Source organism: Mytilus galloprovincialis, chromosome 6 (genome assembly GCF_965363235.1).
Source record: "Mytilus galloprovincialis chromosome 6, xbMytGall1.hap1.1, whole genome shotgun sequence".
Lineage (NCBI taxonomy): Eukaryota > Metazoa > Mollusca > Bivalvia > Mytilida > Mytilidae > Mytilus > Mytilus galloprovincialis.
The window spans coordinates 40373293-40395784 of NC_134843.1; the positions used below are offsets into that span (position 1 = coordinate 40373293).

At 33.3% G+C, this 22492-nt stretch overlaps 1 protein-coding gene and 1 pseudogene across 1 annotated transcript; both read right to left on the reverse strand.

Moving 5' to 3' along the window:
• Positions 1-6821: 6821 nt before the first annotated feature.
• Positions 6822-8404, reverse strand: LOC143078138 (P2X purinoceptor 7-like). The gene is made up of 2 exons (XM_076253100.1): positions 8068-8404; positions 6822-7449 (listed from the first exon to the last, which is right to left on the reverse strand). The coding sequence occupies exons 1-2, from the start codon at positions 8397-8399 to the stop codon at positions 7260-7262; spliced, it is 522 nt and encodes a 173-aa protein (XP_076109215.1). The 5' UTR covers positions 8400-8404; the 3' UTR covers positions 6822-7259.
• Positions 8405-14711: 6307 nt separating this feature from the next.
• LOC143079560 (toll-like receptor 2) lies at positions 14712-18001 on the reverse strand (annotated as a pseudogene).
• Between the last annotated feature and the right edge of the window lie 4491 nt (positions 18002-22492).

Sequence of the window (22492 nt, forward strand, 5' to 3'; positions counted from 1 at the left end):
TGCTTCACTGTTCAATGAATTTAGTCTTGTTTTTTAAATTTTGTACATATTGTCAAATAATTTTGTTACTTTGTTTGCATTCAGTTTTTTGCATATGACCGTCAAAACTATTCCCGATACATGTCAGTTTGTTTGCTTCATATGCAAAATATCCATCCTGATGCACATGAATATCTTTCATCTGGTTGTTTTTGTGTTCAGGGAAGCTTTCATGGATTTTCTAGATTTCCAGTTGACCAAACAATAGAACAAACATTGAACAGAGATACAAAAACAAGAGGTGGCATTGTTGGTTTCAGTTAAATCAAAGTTTTACTCAATGCACATGAAAGAGCTTCAATATCATTAAAATGTCGAGATTTGGCAGGAATTGTTAACCCTGAAACATCCGCACAAAAAGAACTTGAAAAAAAAACTCAAATGAAGCGAGAAGAAACTGACTATTAAAATTGGTTCAGACACTGCAAAGGTGGACAAATCTATTCGAAACATCTAAGCAGTTATCTGGCTTTTCCTCGGGTACTGTTGCTTCTTCGGAATTAAGGTGCGACCTTCCAAACGCGTATAAAAGGGAAAATCGGCATCAGAAAATGTCATTAATGAACGGCTTATTCAAAAGTCAACCAATATCTCCAAACTAATCAAAAGAAAATCATTGCTTACATTTTCAACAAAGGAAATAAAGATTAACAGTTAATGGGTGATAAGAACAGCAGCATATTGAAAGCAGATAAAAATCTTTTTTTGGTAGCCTGCATGTCATAAACCAGACTAGACAGTTGGATATACGAGAGGTACTCCTGTTGGAATTATGTCCTCTTCCATGGTCTCTTGCAAACGTTGATGATACACCCGTAAAAACAAATAAATCTGTCCTAGGTGGTCTTTAAGAAAAGGACGTTGAACAAATGCAAGCCATTCCTGAGGAAAGCATGTGGATATTTGATGGTACGGCAGTTATTCAATCCTTTACTAGGGTACCAAGTACTTTTTCTGATTTGGCAATTGTTGTTTAATAAAACACCCTTTTAGTTTCAATAAGAGCTCCCCGCATTGATTTTGTCACTGATCAGTATCCCACAATATCCATAAAAAATTAAGAACAGGATCGCAGGTCCTTGGGAGGTAAAATCATTACGACAATTTATAATCAAAACAATCTTGCCCTCGGCAATTGAAGAAATTTTTGTCAGTTGGTAGACTAAGACTAATACTATTAGTATAATAGTCCCAGTTTATTTGTATCATATGGAAGTATGTGCCACAAAATATATGTTGAAAATGAAACAGTGACAAGTATAGAATGCATTGAGCTTCTAAGCATACAGGAAGAAGCCGACACAAAGATGTTTCTTCATGCAAAACACGTAGCTGACAAAGGATACGATTCCATTGGTATAAAATCGTCTGACACGGATGTGGAAGTATTGGCCTGCTATTTTCAGAATTATATCAGTTCTAATATTATTATTCCAAATGCAGATTAATAAATGTGCAATTATCATCTACTGTCCCCAATAATAGATGCAATGTTAAAGCACATGAAACGAGCCAACTTTCAGGCAAAGATTTGGAAATCTGCTCTTCAACACAACACTGTTCCATCGCCAAACAACCATGGTTAGATTGTTAAGAACGATTTAATAGCATCAATTGGCTAGACCAACCGCCAGTGTTAGATGCTTTATTGATACTGTTAAGCTGTTTATGTAAAGCTGGTTGTACCACCAAAAGATATTCATGTGTTCAATGTTGTCTAATGCTTAGTCTGTTTTTGTGTGTGTTACATTTTAATGTTGTGTCGTTGTTCTCCTTTTATATTTAATGCGTTTCCCTCAGTTTTGGTTTGTTACCCCGATTTTGTTTTTTTTTTGTCCATAGATTTACGAGTTTTGAACAGCGGTATACTACTGTTACCTTTATTATTCGACAAGGTTTATCCTGTACAGATGGCTGCAAATGTACGAATGCTTGTAGCAACAAGAATAATCAAATCGTTGATATGGCTGACGATGACGACGAAGATGATGAAGATGATGGTGATGATAATTCGGTAGATGGCGTTGACGAAAATGAAGATGATTCTATGGATTGACCTTCTTCATGACCTTAAAATGTGGTGATTCTGTTGTTAAACGAACTTCAGTATAGATCTTGAAACCTTGACAGTTCTTTTATTTTTTTAGTACTATGTGTGTTTTTTTAATGACTGTGATGTACATTGCTTATGTTTGTGTTTGTCATTGATTCCATGTTTTTTTCCTTTCTTACCTTTGAATTTTGTTCAAATGCCTTTAGTTACTTGATGCTCTATGTTTCAATGTAAAAAATATACCTTTTTATCAAGAAAACTAGTATGTATGCTTTATTTCATTCAAAATCGTGAATTTTGGATATTACCCTCCCCCTTTTTTTCTTGGTCCTATACGATTCAAAAATTAAATAAAAATTAGCCTCCGTATTAATAAGAAATGATTTGTTAAATTTGTTAAGAGAAATAGTACCGAATACTTGGTTACATTTTCTTTTTTCTGTATATATGGGTTAAACAAAGATTTTGATATACTCTTAAATAAGACCCCTTTTAACCCCTTTTGGGCACTTTTTCAAAAGTCTAACACCTCTTAAAATATTCCTCAGACATTACTCTTTAGATTTATACCCAAAAAAAATGCGGTACCATGGGGTGTAACACAGAACTGAAATTTTACCTTACCAGCTGATGGACTATTACCACAAACTGTCAGGAATAAGGAACCAAAAAGGGGCCAAAAACATGCAAGCATTTTTCTAGTTTCCAGACAATTACTTGAGGTGAAGTGTATGGATCTCTCTGAAATTGTACAGCAAGGTACCATTACACAAAGGGAGAGCTGGGATAAAGTTTGTGGGTAATTACTGAAAGTGGGGTTAAAAAAATGGAGAGGGGGGGGGGGGTAATTTTTTTTCTTTTTTTCTTTCTTTCTTAAAATTTTTAAATTTTCCATCGATTTATAATTCTTATTTGTATATTAAAACAAACAAAAAGGATATGGCAGTAGATACCCACCAAATATGATGTGTAAATTATTATACAAAGTACTGCGCAACAGCAGGTATAATCTTCAATTGCATATCGTATTGCACTATTTAGCACAATATTGCACCAAAGCAAGAAATCTTCAATTGCACAGTATTGTGCAATAGCAAGAAATTTTCAACAGAGATTTGATAGAAATATTTCAACCATTTCAAATTTTAAGATGTTTTACCACAATTATTTTGTGTCAGAATAAAATTGAGAAAGGAAATGGGGAATTTGTCAAAGCGATAACAACCCGACCATAGAGCAGACAAGAGCCGAAGGCCACCAATGGGTCTTCAATGTAATGAGAAACTCCCACATAACCTATATCATGACATAAATTTGATCATTATCCAAATTCAGACAGTATCAAGCTTGAATATTGTGTCCAAACTTGCACCAATTGTTCAGGGTTCGACCACTGCGGTCGTATCAGGCTGTTGTGTTCATATTCCGGTCGGGTTTCATCTCTGCAGATGGATCAAACTGTTTCCAGCGTAGCCTTTTATTATGATTTAAGTCTGTTTCTCACTCTCTGATACAATAAGCAATAGGTAAATTATATTGAGTGTACATTTACGCCAAGTAAAAAAGTATGTGTATCTAGGGTTTCCCTTCCTACCCTTTATTTGTTTTTATGAAAGAAAATGCCTAGACAATAAACTTTTTGTTTGCTATTTTTGGACAAGAATTCTTAAAATACAAAATTTCTTCGCATTGAACCAAGGTAAAAAAAAACTATATCTACCTTAATTTTTATGAAGGATAAACCTTAAACACACCTATTCTTTGTTTGGCTTTATGTGATATCTGTTGTGGAACCTTCATCCTTAAGACTTTTGACATAAATCAGCAATGATAAGTAAAGCTGGCAAAACATTTTAGCATGTGAACTCTTATGAATATATTATATTATAATTATATTTCAGAATAAAAAAACTGCATGACATACATAATTATGTATAAATGTGTATATCAAACAAGTATTTATTCACAATATTTTTTTTTGTGATAAAGGTTGTTGAATTGTTCAACTGCAGCGTATTGGAATGATGATCATTGTCAATATTTGTGCTTTTACTTTTCATGTCCCATCTGAATCAATTGTGTGTGTTCCAGAAATACTTTCCTGTGGTCACCCTTGTGAAACTTGTATCAGGTATAAAGGAAATGAAAGCTTAAACATGTTAACAGTCAAGGATCATAGCTATTCCAAGTCAAAGGACAATACTTTAAATGTTTCACATGAAGAAGACAATTAAATATTGCAACTGCATACTACTAAATTAAACTTTATATCATCAACACCCACCAAGCATGATTTTGTTAAGGCTTATTATTATTATTATGACAAAAATAAATCTTTTTAGATGAAACATTCATCAGTCTGCCTCATGATGATTCAAATGACAAGGATTATATAATCGATTCTGAGGAAAGTGAATGTGATTCATTAACGCCAGAACAGTTACATATTAAGGAACACAAATATCTTGTTTTTGAAAGTGCTATTTAGACTCTAGTCAATATGTTAAAATGTAATTTATGTGGATATCCAGTAGATCCAAATGACACCATAAAAGACTTAACTGGTGGTACAGTTCTCACGTTAAAGATATTTTGCACAAGTGGGCATTTGATAAGTAAATAGAGTTTGCAGCCATTTGTCGGTAAAATGCCTGTAGGAAACTTACTGGTGATGAGTGCGGCGACCTTATTTTCTGGACAAACGTTTACTCATTTATCGCAATTTTCAGAATTTTTAAACATGAAATTCATATCACATACAACATTCAACAAGATTCAGAGAGATTGTTTAATGCCGGTCGTTAAACACACATATGGTCATTGCTGCAAAAAGCTGAGCTAGACAAAATAAAACAACAGGGAACCAGTTTCCGCCTTGCTGGTGACGGGAGATGTGACTCGCCAGGTTTCAGTGCCAAGTACTGTACGTACTCAGTTCTTCACATTGAAACGCAACATATTGTTATGTTTGTAGTGGTAAAGGTTACAGAAACGGATTCCTCCTCTAAAATGGAAGTAGAAGGCTTAAGAAGATGCATGACGTACTTATTAAATCAAGGATTCAAAATTGAAGTTTTGGCAACTGATCGCCATGTGCAAATTAGAAGCATTATGAATTATGAAAAAGGATTTTTCAAATGTAAATCATCAATTTGATGTATGGCATTTATGCAAATCACTAAAGAAAAAGTTGACTGGAAAAGCTAAGTTAAAAGGTTGTGAAGATTTGATCTTTTGGATTAAAGCCATTTGCAATCATTTATGGTGGTGCGCCAGTAACTGTGAGGGTGACAAAGTCCTGTTGTAAGAGAGCTGGTTATCAATTTGTGATCACATACACCTTTGAAGGAAAAAAAATCAAACAATGTGCTCACACTTTTATTCCAACAGATGTTGCTGCAAAGAAAAAATGGCTTATAAGAGAATCAAAGACACACAAGGCACTTAAGGAAGTTGTTCTTGATAAGCGACCGAGAAAAGACATATGTCAATTAAGTGAGTTCTGTCATACTGGCAATTTAAAAGTATATCATAGCCTTACTATGTTAAGATATTGGCAAAAACGACAGGAATTTGATTATGATCAAATGGTGACAAGGACAGCTTTAGCTATTATTGATCACAACTTAAATCAGAATCGGGACTACAAGATTAACAAAAATGGGAAGAAGGCATACAAGTTAGTGTGCCCTAAAGCCACCGGACAATGGGTTGTGAAACCAGTATTCAAAAACAAAACTTATCAATGGGTATATGCAATGATGAAAAATGTACTTGTGCAAAAAGACACACTTAAAGGCAGAATGAGGGCAACATTGCACCGAGACCAGCTCCTAAAAAAAACAGAACTTATTCATAATTTTTTTTCGAGATTTGATAAAACTTCTAAGTTATTTTATTTCACCTTTTATTTGTTATTGAATTTTTTGCTACAATGGTGTCATCATGAACATTGCATATTTCAAAATGCAGAACTTCCTTTCAGATAGCATGATCGTCTAAATTAAAATGCTGATTTCTTTGATTTTAAACTCCTCCATTGTTTTTATACGCCCGTTTTCAGGACGTACATGTATTATGGTATACTGTTGTCTGGTTGTCTGTCTGTCCGTCAACATGTCCGACATTAATTTAAAAACACTTTAACCAATTTGCATAAAACTTCAGTTAATTGTTTTTATCTATTGACGTGAGCTCCCTTTAAATTTTTTTTTTTTTTTAATTTCATATTTTCGAGTAATAGGGTTTTATTCCTTAAAAAAAGCCCTGGGATTTTCCAGTTTTGGGACAACAACTAAAAAATGCTTTCACCAAATCTCATGAAACTTTGGTAAATAGTTTATGTGTATTGGTGTTAGCTTCCTTTTGATTTTTATAAATTTTGATTTTTATAAATTTTGAATTTTACGTTTATATGAGTTATGGGGTTTAATTAAATAAAAAGGGGGTATTTCCAGTTTTCAGACAATAACTCAAAAACACTGTTAGAAAATCTCATGACACTTTAGTGAATTGTTTATACATGTATCTATTGACGTAAGCTCCATTTCGATTGCATGGCACGGCTGTTTATTTTACCTGGGAATGGTGAAAAAAGAATTACTATAAAGGCAAGGACTTGACAACAGTTTACTCAATAATGTGTCCTGGCAGGATGATATGTTTGTACTTAGAATATCTGACTCAGGTGGTTACCCTCTTAAATTTAAATATTTCATAAACAAAAATATTGGAGCCTAGTAGATGTAGTAGTTCTTTTAGTTTTGACTCCATTTTCAAGATTCGCTGAACATAGAAATGCTGTGTTATACTGTTAAAAGAATAAGGTGTAGCTGCTACTACCAATTAGCAAGGTTGTCAATCTACAGAACAGATTAGTAGCTTCGAATCTGAATACTGAACAATGAACAAATGCAATTTTAATCACTTTGATTACAAATAATGCTATGAACTAACATATCGCAAGTTGTTTTTTGTGAAACTGATTTCAGTTGATTATTGTGGCAATAACAAAGAATTCTGAACTTACAGTATAATGGAAAAGGTGTCTAAGGACGGCCACTTTGTTTCCTGAAGACTTATTCTTTACCATAATATTTACATTATAGATAAAAATCTGGAAAACATTTTTTTAATGATGACAAAGTTTAGAAAAACTGGTGTGATGTTAAACAAATAAGTCCAGAACATCATCAATAGCCAACTTGAATCCAGTATAATCACCATCATCATCTAGGAAACCATCTCTGATTTTTCTAACAACACAGGATGGAATAACCACTCTATTACTCTTTCCGTGTCTCTCACCTTTCAGCATCAAACATACAAATTGTCTGTAGGCAACTAACCGTGACTGTCTGAAATAGGATAATTACATATACAATGACTGATTTCTATGAGATTTCACAGTTTGATATTGTGCATGGTAGACACACATATTATGTTGGGTCAACCTTTTAAACTTCACTTGTCTTGTGGGATATTCTACTTGAGACCTGGTACATGTATAAAATTATACCAGCATGGTTTTTTTTTTTTTTTAATAGTTGCAGGTTAGTGTCTCATTGATAAAAATATCGGCCTCTCATTTTTTTCGAATCAATTAAATAGATTATATTTTTGAAAATATAAATTTGTCAAATAAATATCAATCCCGACAGCATGTTTCAATATATTATGCTCTGTGTAAAATATTCTGCATGTATCAAAAAGGTTAAGAAGAAAAACTTTTTCTCTGTGAAAAATGTCCAAGATGGTTCTAACGATTATTTTCGTACTACCCCCCCCCCCCTCCCCCCTCCCCCTCCCCCCCACCACCACACACACTCACTCTTTTTTACCGCACCGAAATAACGACAATGATATCAGAAAATATAAAACGGCAAAACGGCACTTTCATGTAGTTAAAAAAAATCACCTCCGGTAAAGTTCCAATGGTTCCTTCTCCCATTTTTTCGCATATTTAAAGAAATTACCTCGAGTTTAACTGGTCAGGTGCACGACCACGTTGCCTCCTAAACATCATCATCTGTATAAATGACAGTGCCAATACATCGGGGTTTAAAATAAGATTGTCAAAACTCTCAATTTGCATAATGCATTGATGGTCCTCTAAATTTGGATAGACAAACTCTGCATGTCTGCAACATACACATTCCTCTGGGGACGGCATTTGCTGGCAATTTCCACAATCACACCATTCTTCCAAAGTCGGGAATGCCTGCTGTGATGTTGTCTCGGCTACGGAATTAGTGTTCATTTCCTCGACAGAATATTCTGGTTCAAAATTATACGAAACCAAGCCCATTTTATCTTCTCTATCCATGAATAATCGGTGAATGTTTTTTGTTTTGCTTTGATGGTATTACGTAATCGAACGTTGGAATCTAAATAGACGGGGTGACGTCACTAATAAAAACAAAATCGTATCTGACATGTCGGCGGGAAATTTAAAATGGGTAATATATTTATATCATTTTTACAGGTTTCTGACATTATTTCAAAGAAATAAGACGTTTTATTACTATACAAATATAGAATAGATTCTTAACTCAATTACATTTTGAGTGGGTTTCCTTCCACTTTAAACAGCTCACTTCGCGTTATACAGGTTGCTCGCCGAACGAATACATGCATACTATGTGTCTTTCTATGTTGTGATGTTACATTATTGTTTCAGATAAGGGAGAAGGTTTGGTACCATTAACACGTTAAATCCCGCTGAAATTGTTTGCACCTGTACTAAGTCAGGAATCTGATGTTCAGTAGTTGTTGTTTATTTATGTGGTTCATAAGTGTTTCTCGTTTCTTTCTTTTTATATAGATAAGACCATTGGTTTTCCCTTTTGAATGGTTTTACACTAGTAATTTTGGGGGGAGGCTTTATAGCTTGCTATTCGGTGTGAGCCAAGGAACCGTGTTGGAGAACTGATCCTCCGTGGATGAATAATTACATACACAGGACTATTCAGAAAAGAAACCGTATTTATAAGAAGGCGAAAAGGCAAATAGTCCCGAAAACTGGCTACAATTTCGCAGAAGTCGAAACAAAACTGTGAACGTAATACGGAACGAGAAGACAAAATTCTATGACAAATTGATCGAAAAGCTTAGGGAGCTACCATTTGATTTTTATGGGGGGGCTAGGATGAAATTTGAAAAAAATAGGCAGGACAGGAGTTTTGAGTAAAAAAAAAAGGCAGGATGAGACACTAGCAAAAAAAAAAAGTCAGGACGACAATTTAGATGAAAAAAAGTCAGGATAAACTAAAAAAAAAAGGCAGGACCGAACAGAGTGAAAAATAAAAAGGCAGGACAGAGATTACAGCTAAAAAAAAATGCAGGACAAAATTTTTCATCCTAGCCCCCCCATAAAAATCAAATGGTAGCTCCCTTAGAACGACCATGTCTTCAACCAAAGTTTGGTGGAATTTAGCCTACCACATAACCAACATAAAATCTCAAGACATGAATATCCCGCCTATCAATTTAAACAGCTCTATCATTGATGACGATAAACAAAAGACCGAGGCATTCAATGACTATTTTGCGTCGCAGTCTAATGTCGACGATAGCAACAATTGACTGCCTAGGGACGACATCCCTCTAGATAGACGATTAAGTAGTATCGTTTTCGAAACCTTCTAAGTTGAAGACATTCTTCAAACTCTAAATTTCAACAAGGCTTCGGGGCTTGATGCTATAAGCGTTCGTATTCTCAAGCCGGTTGCCGATATTATAGCAAAACCATTACTTTCAACTTAAGTCTTAGAACAAAACTGTTCCCGTCCGCATGGAAGCAAGCTAATGTAGTTCCGTGTTTCAAGAATGATGATGAAATCATACTCAGTATTTATCGTCCAATATCTCTTCTCACGGTGATGAGTAAAGTTTTCGAGCGTTGCGTATATAAGCACGTATTCAACTTCATACGAGTTTTGATTACCGAGCACCAGTCTGGTTTCATGCCTAACGATTCGACCAGAAATCAGCTTTCATACATTTGTAACGTTCTTAGCAAAGCCTTAGACGAAAGCAAAGATATGAGATTCATATTTTTCTATATAAGTAAAGCCTTTGACCGTGTGTGGCATAAGGGATTGCTCTATAGGTGGCAAATGATGCCCTGGGCTGATGTATAAATGCTGGGGTACTCCAGGGTTCAATTCTTGGGCCCTTGTTGTTCCTTATTTATATTAATGACATTATTAACGAAGTAAGCTGTAAGATTAAACTATTTTTGGACGATACATGCATTTATGCTGATATAGATAATCCACTTGCTTCATCGATTTCTTTAAACTACAATGCAACTTGCGTAAAATAAATAGCTGGGCAGATAAATGGTTAGTAAATTTTAACCCGTCAAAGACAGAATCCATCGTATTCTCACGAAAAAGCGAACCAGATTATCATCCCCCTTTGAATATGAATGGTGTCATTATAAAAAGAGTTCAAACTCATAAGCACTTACGATTAACTTTCTGTGATGGAACATGGAATTATCACATCGTCAAACATATTTCAATGACATTACCTCAACTAAACTTACTGCGTCGCCTAAAATTTAGACTTGACAGAAGATCTCTTGAAAATATGTATTTTAGCTGTGTTCGCCCATTACTTGAATATATGTTGATGTTGTCTGGGATAACTGTAAAAGCCAAGCTTGAACATGTAAATTACGATACTGCACGCATCGTTACTGGTGCAACAAAACTCACCAGTCTACGCTTTCTGTTGGCAGAATGCGGATGGGAGACTCTTCAACAGCAAAGAGATAAGCATAAACTTTTACTTTTTCATAATATGGTGAATGGAAAGACCCCATGTTATCTAAGTGATATCCTACCCGATCAGTTTAGAAACATACATCAGTACAGAACTCGTTACGCAAATAATTTTCCTTCAGTACCCTGTCGAACTACTTATTATATGAATAGTTTCCTTCCATAAACAGTTCGACTTTGGAATAGCCTTTTCCCCAGATATAAAAAATGCTGCTTCTATCGCTCCACTAAAAGCATTTCTTAGGATAAATCATTCTATACCAAATTATTATTATGCAGGCAGTAGACTGTGCCAGATATATCTTACCCGAATCCGTACCGAGAGCAGTAGTCTTAGAGATCACTTGTATTAGAAAAATTTGGAATCAGACCCATTTTGTAAATGTAAACAGATAGAAACCTCAGAACACTTCCTTCTAAACTGTCCCAATTATCACCGAATTCGTGTAGCCTTTTTTGTTAACCTAGTTGGTACACTTAACATAGATATGTTACTTTATGGTGATCCAAACATTACCGATATAAAAACAACTTTCTTATTGTCCTAGACTATATATTGAAAACTAAGAGATTTACATAATAGTTCTTGTTGGCCCAACAACATGTCACCCAATATTAAAAAATACTATCTGCATTATATGTTCATTTCCATTACATTTGATTTCTTTTTCTATGACATTATATTATATGATTGTACATTTTCTGTCCATTGTAATTGATTTTGCCGTTCAAAAGGAGAGGAATTTGTATAAGTGACTTGTCACTTGTTTTCCAATCCATTGTATTGTATTTATGTTCGTATTTGTTTATCTGTTTCTGAATAAAATATTGTTTACACTATCAGTTTCAAAGGAGAAGATTTTTATAAAGTAAGGCAAGCAAGTTAGATGATCAAATTGTGAAAAATTGTTTTTAAAAGGCAATAACGCCTTATAGTGTACGTTTAGTTGACAATTTTTGTGATATAAAGTTTGTTTGTAGATTTTACTTTGCTACATTTTCGCTGTTTTTACAGTTTATATTTACATTCAATAGTATTCAAGGTAATAACCAAAAACTGCAAAATTTCGTTAAAATTACCAATTAAGTGGCAGCAACCCAACAATGGGTTGTTCGGTTCGTTTGAAATTAAAGGTCTAATAGATCTTGACCTATTGAACACATTACCCTTTTCCTATCTGCTCTAAATGCTTTATGTTTTAGGTATAACCCCAAAACTGCATTTGACCCCTATGTTCTATTTTTAACCAAAACGTTGGATACAGTTTATTAACTAGATACCTAAGGAACATTCATTTAACGTTTGGAAGTATTAGTCCCAGTAGTTTCAGGTGTGAAGATTATTGAAATAGTTTACGACGATGACTTACGACGACGGATGTCAATTGATGACATAAGGGCATATGGTAGCATTCGGGTTCTGTTGAGCTGAATAGGAGGGGGCAAATATGTAATAACCTTTTTCTGTAAATCAAAGATGTAGATCTACATTAAGGACGCTTGTATGTGCCTCAATGAAATATTTTTTGGTGTATCATTTGGTCTTCTATTAAATGCTTGTCTCCAGTCAGAAGCCCGAAAATCAGTGATCGTGTTTTAAATTAGTTCCTGTTTGCCATATTTTGTTTTCCTTTGTTGGTATACCCCCGCATAAGGAGGGGTATGTTGTTATAGCCATCGTGTGTCTGTTTCGAATTCATGGACATGTCATACCATGTGACGTGTTTTCAGATTAGTCGTTCATCAATTTTCTATTAATCATCATACTGATATATTCTAACACATAATGATCGTATATGAATTTGCGACAAAAGTTCCGTAAATTTCGAACACTCTATAATTTGGTAGCAACACTATTTGACATTTCACATCCATTGCTAATCAACTTCATCTTAACAGAATATTTCAAGCGGGTGTATACATGAATACCTATATCTCATGATAATATATGTTTAATCACAAATTATGCCAGCAGTTGTCTCTTATGAATTGTTATAAATTTTGTAATATTGGGGCCTTTAATAGCTTACTTTATGGTATGGGTTTTGCTCACTGTTGAAAGGCCATACTATGACATATTGTTGCTAAGCTCCACTTCATGTGGTCGCTGGTGGAAAGAGGACACACGTTTCACATTATTATATTTTTAAGACATAATTGTCGAATTGAACCTAATATTCAACAGCCACATATACAAAAGAGGACGACAAATGAAAAAGACAAACAGACAAACAATAGTACACATGACACAACATAGAAAACTAAAGAATAAGCAGCAAAAATCCCACTAAAAACTGGGGGTGATCTCAGGTGCCCCGGAAGGGTAAGCAGACCCTGTTCCACATGTGGCACCCGTCGTGTTGCTCATGTTATAAATAGCAAAATGGTAAATAGTCTAATTCGGTAGGTCACATTCATGAAAGGCAAGGTGATTGTAGTTTACGACGTAAGTAACATATCCGATATCATCTGTGAAACAGTTGTTCCATAACGGTGAACCAACTCGTGATCATGATGGCATCCGTAAAATTTACGAAGAGATGATTTCAACTTCACCATTTGGAACTCTTGGTATAATATATATAAAGGTCTTATACACTTTGAGTAGTGGACAAATTCTAATAACAGTAAGCAAATCAATAAAAGGAAAAATCAATAAGAAGAAAAATTAACATATAAGTGAATCCATAATCGTTACCCCTTTTTTACAACAGTTGAACTTGCGTGTTCATGCTTTTTACGGATGATACCATAAGTGTACTGTAAAGTATACGATTTTCTACAAATTTGATTTGATCCCGATGACCCACTAATCAACCAAATGAAAGATAAGATAATCGTGGTAGAAATATTTTCTAAATATTAGCTTGAAGATATCATTATCTACAACAAAACAACGATACCCGGCCCTAGCTCATCTTTAAATCAATTCATTAGGTCATTTACAAGCCATTATTAACGTGAAATTACGTGAAGGTACACCTGGAGGTGATCATTTCTCTATCTAATTACAAACTAAAGATACACACATGCTTCCAAGAAAGAATCAACATAAATACACCTATCGAAGACGATGATCCCTTAAAAGACAAACAAAATAGAAATAATACAACTATTAATTTTTTTCAATAGATGATTTGAAAATACCCTGCAAAAAGTCTATCAGATACTAGTTACTGAATCGAAAATACTTTCATTGTAAATTTCAAGATTCGAATGATTATATTTTTATATCGAACCACCCCTATAGCACAAAATGACTTAACAAATAAGAACAATTATTATAACAGAAAAATACCAAAGACAAAAATAATGCCAATGAGTAACACATTTATTCGAAAGGACAAAAATATCAGATACAAACAAAGACTATTAAAAGTCAATGTGTATCTTTTTAATATACCATATCGCTAAATGGAGATATTTGTTATTCGAAACTGTGACAGCAACCCCATCGTATGATAGGTATATAATACTCTGTGTTATGCGCAAGATGAGTACAAATCAAATCGTTTAAAAACAATAACACGAAAAAACAGAAACTGATGTAAAATTAATTATCAACTGATTTATTTATTTCAGGACTGTTAAAGGGGCACTAGCTGTCAAATTCATGGTCACCAATTTGACTCAAATTCTCATATATGATTTATAACAATGTAAAACATTTATCCAAACTATCAAAAGTCTAAAATAAACAGTTCGCCTCCGGGTGCGGGAATTTCTCGCTACATTGAAGACCTGTTGGTGACCTTCTGCTGTTGTTTTTTATTTGGGCGGGTTGTTGTCTCTTTGACACATTCCCCATTTCCATTCTCAATTTTAGTTTATAGAGCATGGGGTAGATAATATATAGGTTCGTTTCGTGTGTATTTTAGTCCAGACGCCATCTAATTAACTATCGATTTGACCTTAGATATAAGCGATGTAAACATAAATAAAGATATGAATAGATTAAACCAACACGTGCAATTGGATTTTTATAGGTCTGTTTGATTTTATTTTATAGATTAAAAATAGATGTTTCTCATTGTTTTTAACCGTATAAGAATGATTTTATGTGCATCGAATTAGTAATCAAATGATTTACGGTAGTTTCACTTTCATTGTTGACATTCCTTTTCTTTAAATAACCAGTACTCGTACAATCCATGCGTTGTCAATCTCTAGCTAGGGGTTAAATTGAAGTTCACATTAATACGGATTTAAAGAGGTCGACTCATTCACTTACAAGTGAAGAACTAATTAGCAATGTTTCTTAGCGTAATTTGACAAAATTGAACCTTTTTGGCTACAAAAAGCGAATTGTTATTTCACTATTTCACTTTCATTATTGATTGAACAGAAAAAAATCAAACTTTAGATTTTTTATATATCTCGTAGCTAGTGCCCCTTTAAACTTCGACTTTAAAATTTGTAACATAAACTCAAAACTCAGAATGTTGCAAACATAAAACGTTTTCTAATTTAGATAAAACAGAGCTTTTAACTTAAGCCAGGTGCTTTGGTGATCTATTTTGTCATAAATTTCGTTTTCATCCAATGGTAATTCAATAAAGCAAACATCATTTGAAATCTTCACAATTTCCTCTGGAATGTCCTTAACTTGAATGTTTTGTAAAATAACAATTATTTTTCTCAGGTTTGTAGTACATTTTTCGTACACTGCTCTTTCTATTTCAAATTTTCCCCATTTTCCTTCGGTAAAATATTCAGTAATGATGAAAACAAAATGTCTGCTTTTTTTAATGGATTCTGCTTTCGCATCTGCAGTTAGATCCCCAGGAAGAATATCTCGATCATATAAACACACTTTAAGTCCCCATTTTTTGGAGAAGAAACTTTTGTATCCACGTTACGCTTCTGTCTTCATAAGAAACATATGCGTCGTACATATAGTTTTCATGTAATTTGTTCTCAACAACACGCCTCACTTTTCTATACATGTAAAGAATTATTTTCCATCTATAATTATAAAAGAGAAAAAGAGGTATGAATATACCAAACGCACTTCCAACTGATATACATAAAGGAAGTAGCCACATATTCTTTTTAACTTCACAATATAGGAAGTATTTCTTTTTATTTTTTATTACTTTCTTTAAAGGGAATTGTTCGTTTTTCTTTGTGTATGTACATATGTAATTGTCAGCATCATAAAATATTTCTTTCTTTTTCTCTTCCACGAAAGGAAGTCTACCGTATCACACGAACAAACCAAATCGTTGTTACTCAAGTCAAGGACAAATTTTCGATTTGAAGACACATTATCCAGCCAACGCCTCATGGTATTATCAATAGACACAATCAAATTGTTAGAAAGATTTAAATATTCCAAATTTTGTAGGTTTTTAACAAAAGTAGGAATGGCCCTGAATAGATTATTTGACAGGTTTAAATGCGTAATATTTGGCTGATATACAGATGTTGTTTTCTCCAATGTCCATAAACATAAATGCTTTCCACAGTCGTCTGTTCCATTCGGAAAATGCTGGTAGACACCAAATGACACATCAAGATATCTAAGCGATGTGTTCGCATATATGATAAACGCTGAACTAAAGACTGATGAAATGTGAGTAAGTCGAATAAATTCTAAAGACGGCGGAAGGAAAATGCTGACTTCCGGTGAAAAATAAACGTTTTGAATCCTATTTTCAAAATGATTCAAAGTTTCAGGATGGTATACGTTTAAATAAACGGGATCAGGATAGTCTGAAGTTAGGTATGAAAAATCGTAGACCTTTATATTAGCAGCACGTTTCATGAATTCTACTAGTTCATAGTAGTGGTCTGCAATAGTTGCCGGTAGTCTATTAGCAGACATAATAAATGTTTTGAAGCATTTTGGGTACTCGAACGAAAATAAAGATTTTTTCTGGTAATCTACGATTCCGGTTTTTGACAAGTCCAATGATTCTATACAAATAGTGTTTAGATATTTCATTAATTCTTCTGTTATAACAACAGAGTACGGGAAATCATTTCCATTGATTGAACTATCAGTTATGTGGTGTAAGTTTATAACGGACATGTTTTTATATTGAAACGGACGAAGAATACGCAATGCCTGATACAAGTGAACGTATGAATTTGACAAGTCTAAAATTTTTAAGTTAGGAAAATGTTCAAGTAATCCATATTCAATTGGGAAAAATGACGACATCCTCTGATATAAAGTTCTTTCAGGTTTGACGAAAAATTTGAAAATGTTGAATTCCATAGCTTAAATCCACTACTATTTCGCAAATAACATTTATGAAAATCTAATGAGGTGAGGTTGTGAAGTTTTATAAATCCTCTACCAAATATAGGAAACATGTATAGATCAATCGAGAGATTCTGCAAGCGTACCAATCTATAAAATGTGGCATCAGGATAAATAAACTGATTGCTTTCATTCAATTGCTTTTTATTTTTACTTATATCCAGAGCAATTAAATAACTAAAATGTCTGAATACTCCATCTGGGAGAATGGTGATGTTAATCATATTATCATTTACCTTCAAAACTTTAAGCGAATTAAGTCCTGCAAAAGCATCCCCTTGAATATCAGATATTTTATTTTTTCTTAAAATCAGGATTTCTAAATTGGTATAATTGATGACTGAATTGTTTTTGAGTATGTCTATCAAGTTATTTGAAAGAATTAACTCCTGTATATCTCGACTTAGATGCCTTGGCACAGATGTTAATCCTTGATTTTCACAATTGGCGACCAGCTTATGTTTTTCATTCCAACTGTATGTACAGGAAAATACTGGTTCCACAGATGTTACTGTAATGATGATTGACAGAGCGAACAGGTATGTTGTCTCCTTCTTTTCCATGATAAAATAGTTGCAATCGGCAATCCTCGGGTGACTCCGCTACTCTCCTTCTATGAGGTAGATGAGGTACGCAATCGGTCGAGTTGTGACGAATGAAAATAGTTGTATACTTATAATGATTTCCATTATATTCTAAATGTTCAGCAGTTGATTAAATTCCTTCTTCACAAATTTAGATGTAATTGTGCCAGAATATAAATTTTGAATTAATCATACTATACTCATCAATTTTAAAATGGAATTTTGAAGTTCAACTTTTCCATAAAGATTTCTATTGTGGTTTTTTAAAACTGTGTTTCAGATGGGTGACTTTGAATGCTTTATGAATTGAAGTATTCAAATGAATCGAGATATAAAGATTTTACCACTTGAGTTCTCTAGTGCAATATTTACAAATAAAAATGTTTTACTGACTTAAAAAAACGACAAAAGTATTGAATGAGATCAAAATACACATTGAAATTATATAAAATATGTGATACGTGATAATTTGTTAAGACCTTTTAGGAAATACTCGACCTTGAAGTCTACAAACTAGAATTTAGATGTGGGTACATGTATCATATCAGAAGACATGACAAAAGTGATTTAAATGTTGAAAATCAATTAAGTGTTGTGTGTTTAAACGGCAAAGAACTGATGTCAACGAACACGTTTTTACTTATAAGAGATGTCCCTTTGGAACATTATTATAGACACGTTCATTATAAATATAACTTATGCAACGAATATTCCTCAAAGAGACACTTGCTGTCAAATTCATGTTTAAATTCTCATATTTGATTTATGACAAATTACAATAAAAATCAATTTTCCAAATTAAAACAAGTCTAAAAAAAAAGGACAATTATCAGGGCTTGGGATCGATAATATGTAGCTTCGTTTTATGTGTATTTTTGTCTGAATGCCATCAAATTAACTATTAAGTTTAACTACGAAGACCTCCGATGCTCATATAAGCGAAAAAAACTTCAATGTAGATATAAATAGATAGCGAACTCGTGGAATTGGATTTTCTATGTCTGTTTAATTTCATGTTATAGACTAAAAATATATTATGTTAATTTTCGTTTTTACCTGTATAAAAACTATTTTTTGTTGGTCGAATCAGGCAATCATATGATTTACCTGTTTTTCAATTTTAATATTATCATTGTTTTCCTTTAAATAATGAGCCCACACATTTCATGTATTTATCATTTCTAGCTAAGGGGTTAAGTTTAAGTTCAAATGAATACGGATTCAATGAGGTCAAACTATTAACTTGCAAGTGAATAATTCCTCTTCAATGTTTTTTCAGCTTAATTTGACAAAATTGACCCATACTGGCTGCTTAAAACAAATTATTATTTCACTATTTCACTTTCATTGATGTTTGAAAAAAAACATGTTTTAGATTTTTGAATATGTTTTGTAGCTAGTGCCCCTTTAACATTTAGTCTATATATTTGCAAATTGTTTGTATGTGTGCCAGTCAATGTAAGGGGTTATTTATATCGCAAACAAATTAGGATTTATGCATAATCACTAGAAAAACGTCAGAAATTATGCATGATATCTGAAATGAAATGACAGAGTAAAAAGGTTAAAACGTTTACACTGAAAAATCGTATTTATCCTGCAATTGGGTGTTCTACTATACAGATACAGCCCTACAGATATCGCTATCCTGTATCTGTATACTATACAGATATCGCTTTAAAGCTCCGCCCACTGCCGGACTGAGTATTGTATGAACCTGCGTGACCTCAGAATGTGTATTGCAATCGCATTCCAATATACACAAATGAACAGCAGTCTTTTCTACGATGACAACTATCTATTTCAAAACTTGAATGTGTATGATTGTGCAACAAAAACAACCATGTCAATTTCAGCATGCATGTTTAATGAATGTCGAGTCTGAAGCGTAGGACAACTCGTACACTCCTGTTTCAAATTGGACAATGTTTTGTTATTTGTTTTTACTGTTGAAATTAGTTGTTATGTTAAAATAGATAATCAATCACTTTGATCGATGTATTATTGTTGACCATTCGAGATTCTTTTTTTCTTTGCGAACCCGTCTTCAGCTGAATGTGTGATTACTGAATCGTATTACTACAAGGGCCTCAAGGGATTTCAAATCGAAAATAAATGCAAAACATGTGTTTTTGTGTCTTTCAAAACACAAATAATATACAGAATTAATTGCAGGATAAAGACAATAACTGTTTAGTGTCTTTAAATATCAGCTGTATTTGTACTCGACTCGAAACAGGTGTATTAGCTCGCTAAAAGCTCGCATACACCTTGTTTCATAGCCTCGTACAAATACAGCTGATATATAAAGACACTAAACAGTTATTGTCTATGTAAACATCTTCACCAGTTTATAACTAGAATGTTAAGTACGTGCTCAAAAACTCTGTAATAAATCATCTGTTTTACAAACTGCATTGTGAATGTGGCTGATATCTACTATCATTGTAGATTTACCAATCAACAATTTCCGTGCTTTCTTTTCGTTTTTGGCAACAACTAATTTTAATGACTACACAAAAAAAAATCATATTTTATATTTTTTATCTCGTAGCTATTGCCCCTTTAAACGATCTTATCCAAATTTTAAACATTTGTGATCAATGAAAACACTTATATTGTCAACAAATCAGCAACAATGAAATGAAAGTGCGGAACGCTTATATGTATTTTTGTCTTAATAAGAAAAGACAATATTTTTTCGTTCTTTTGATATTGAGTCTTATTTGAGACGATTTATGGTGAAGTTATTGAAATTGTAAATGACATATATTTGTGTGAAAGTAAACGTATTGTAAACAGTATTCCAAAATGTCTCATAATTGATTAAGATAATGTATTGCATATAATTATGTGATGTATGTGATGTACGCTCGAGCGTACAGTAAACGCATATATTTTTGTCCTTTTCACGTTCTGTTTGAAAAATACACAAACAAAGCGGCTACATGTTCGATACACTAAAATACATTACAAAGCATTGCACTAAAATTCATTACAATACACTGCACTAAAATACATTACAATACATTACAATACAATCTCCTGCAATAAATTGAGCGCAATACAATAGAAGTTGTCTCATAATCGGTCATGTTACATGCTAGGGACGACATCAAAAGTTCAATGAAGGATAAAAAACTTAATTCACATAGTTTTTTCACATAGTTTTTTAACTGACCCCCACACCCCCCTCTTAACTTAATTTGGGAAAAATTGACTGACCAATAGAGATATATGTAAAATCGATTTTAGATTAACAAAACTTGCAGCAATGTTGACCAAACCCCCCACCCCCAAACTATTTGATTTAAGTTTTTTATCCTACATCGATCTTTTGATGTCGTCCTTTAGACAGAACTAAGGTTCAAATTCAAGTCGACAAGAAATCAACATTATGCATATGCACAGTTACAGTTACAGTTACATGTATAAGAATATAATAGATTTTAGAATATTAAAATACTAAATGAAAGATGAATTTAGGTATGTTTTGTAGGATTTTTTCATGTATAACAACCCACTTTTGAAATAGTTACAAGCGTTGGATAGAGATTATGTCAACCATAAACATTGATTTATTGATATTCAAAGATTTTTATTCGACGCAGCTCAATAAAATGCAATTAGATTATTACACAATACCCATAGTTTATATTTATTGCTAGCCTCAACGCACGTAGCGACACAAAATAAAACCTATAATAATAAAACTTAAAACAGGTACCTTCCTTTAAATATATTTGAATATAGTTTATGTAATAATGACGTGTTTTACTTATATTATTCAAGAGAAAGCGTCCAATTTTATCAAATGTAAATATTAAGAGAAGAAGAGGGGCGGTAGGAGGGAGTGTCATACAAAATGTCTGAAAACATTGGGAATTGTGTCGGATGCGTTAAAAATAATCTTTTATTTCCTGAGTCCTAATTAAGGGAGCTACCATTTGATTTTTATGGGGGGGGGGGGGGGGGGGCTAGGATGAAAAATTTTGTCCTGCATTTTTTTTTTGCTGTAATCTCTGTCCTGCCTTTTTATTTTTCACTCTGTTTGGTCCTGCTTTTTTTTTAGTTTATCCTTACTTTTTTTTACCTAAATTGTCGTCCTGACTTTTTTTTTTTGGCAATTGTTTCACCCTGCCTTTTTTTACTCAAAACTCCTGTCCTGCCTATTTTTTCAAATTTCATTCTAGCCCCCCCCCCCCCCCTTTCCCCCTCATAAAAATCAAATGGTAGCTCCCTAATAAGGATAAATCCCGAATACCAGCGACAATGAATGTCCCAATCCCGGATACACACAAAAAGGTACAACATCGACATTCGAAAACATTTCCTTTTGGTCACATGAAAGAAAGTTCTATGCTTCTATAATACTAAAATAACGAGGTCCAATTTGTCAGCCGTCATCGGGTAAAAACGACAAATCAAAGAATTCAACTTTATATATAGCTTATATAGGACAATGGTGTAGAATAAAAATTACACCACTCTAGACCCTTTTGTTTTCCACATAATTAATATTGCCAATAATTAACAAGTTCCGGGTCGAATCCGATACCGATACCAATAGTATATTCACCTGTTACCTATTATCTTATCTGTACGTTCCGCATCTGACAGGCGCACCACCAAAGTTTAACGGTGTATTTATGATTTTGCTATATACACGGGTCATAATCAAAGGGTTGACACTACTAAATTCAATCATTGTCAAATTGTTCCCTATTGTAGTATTTTAATCAGTAAGACTTTCTAAGAT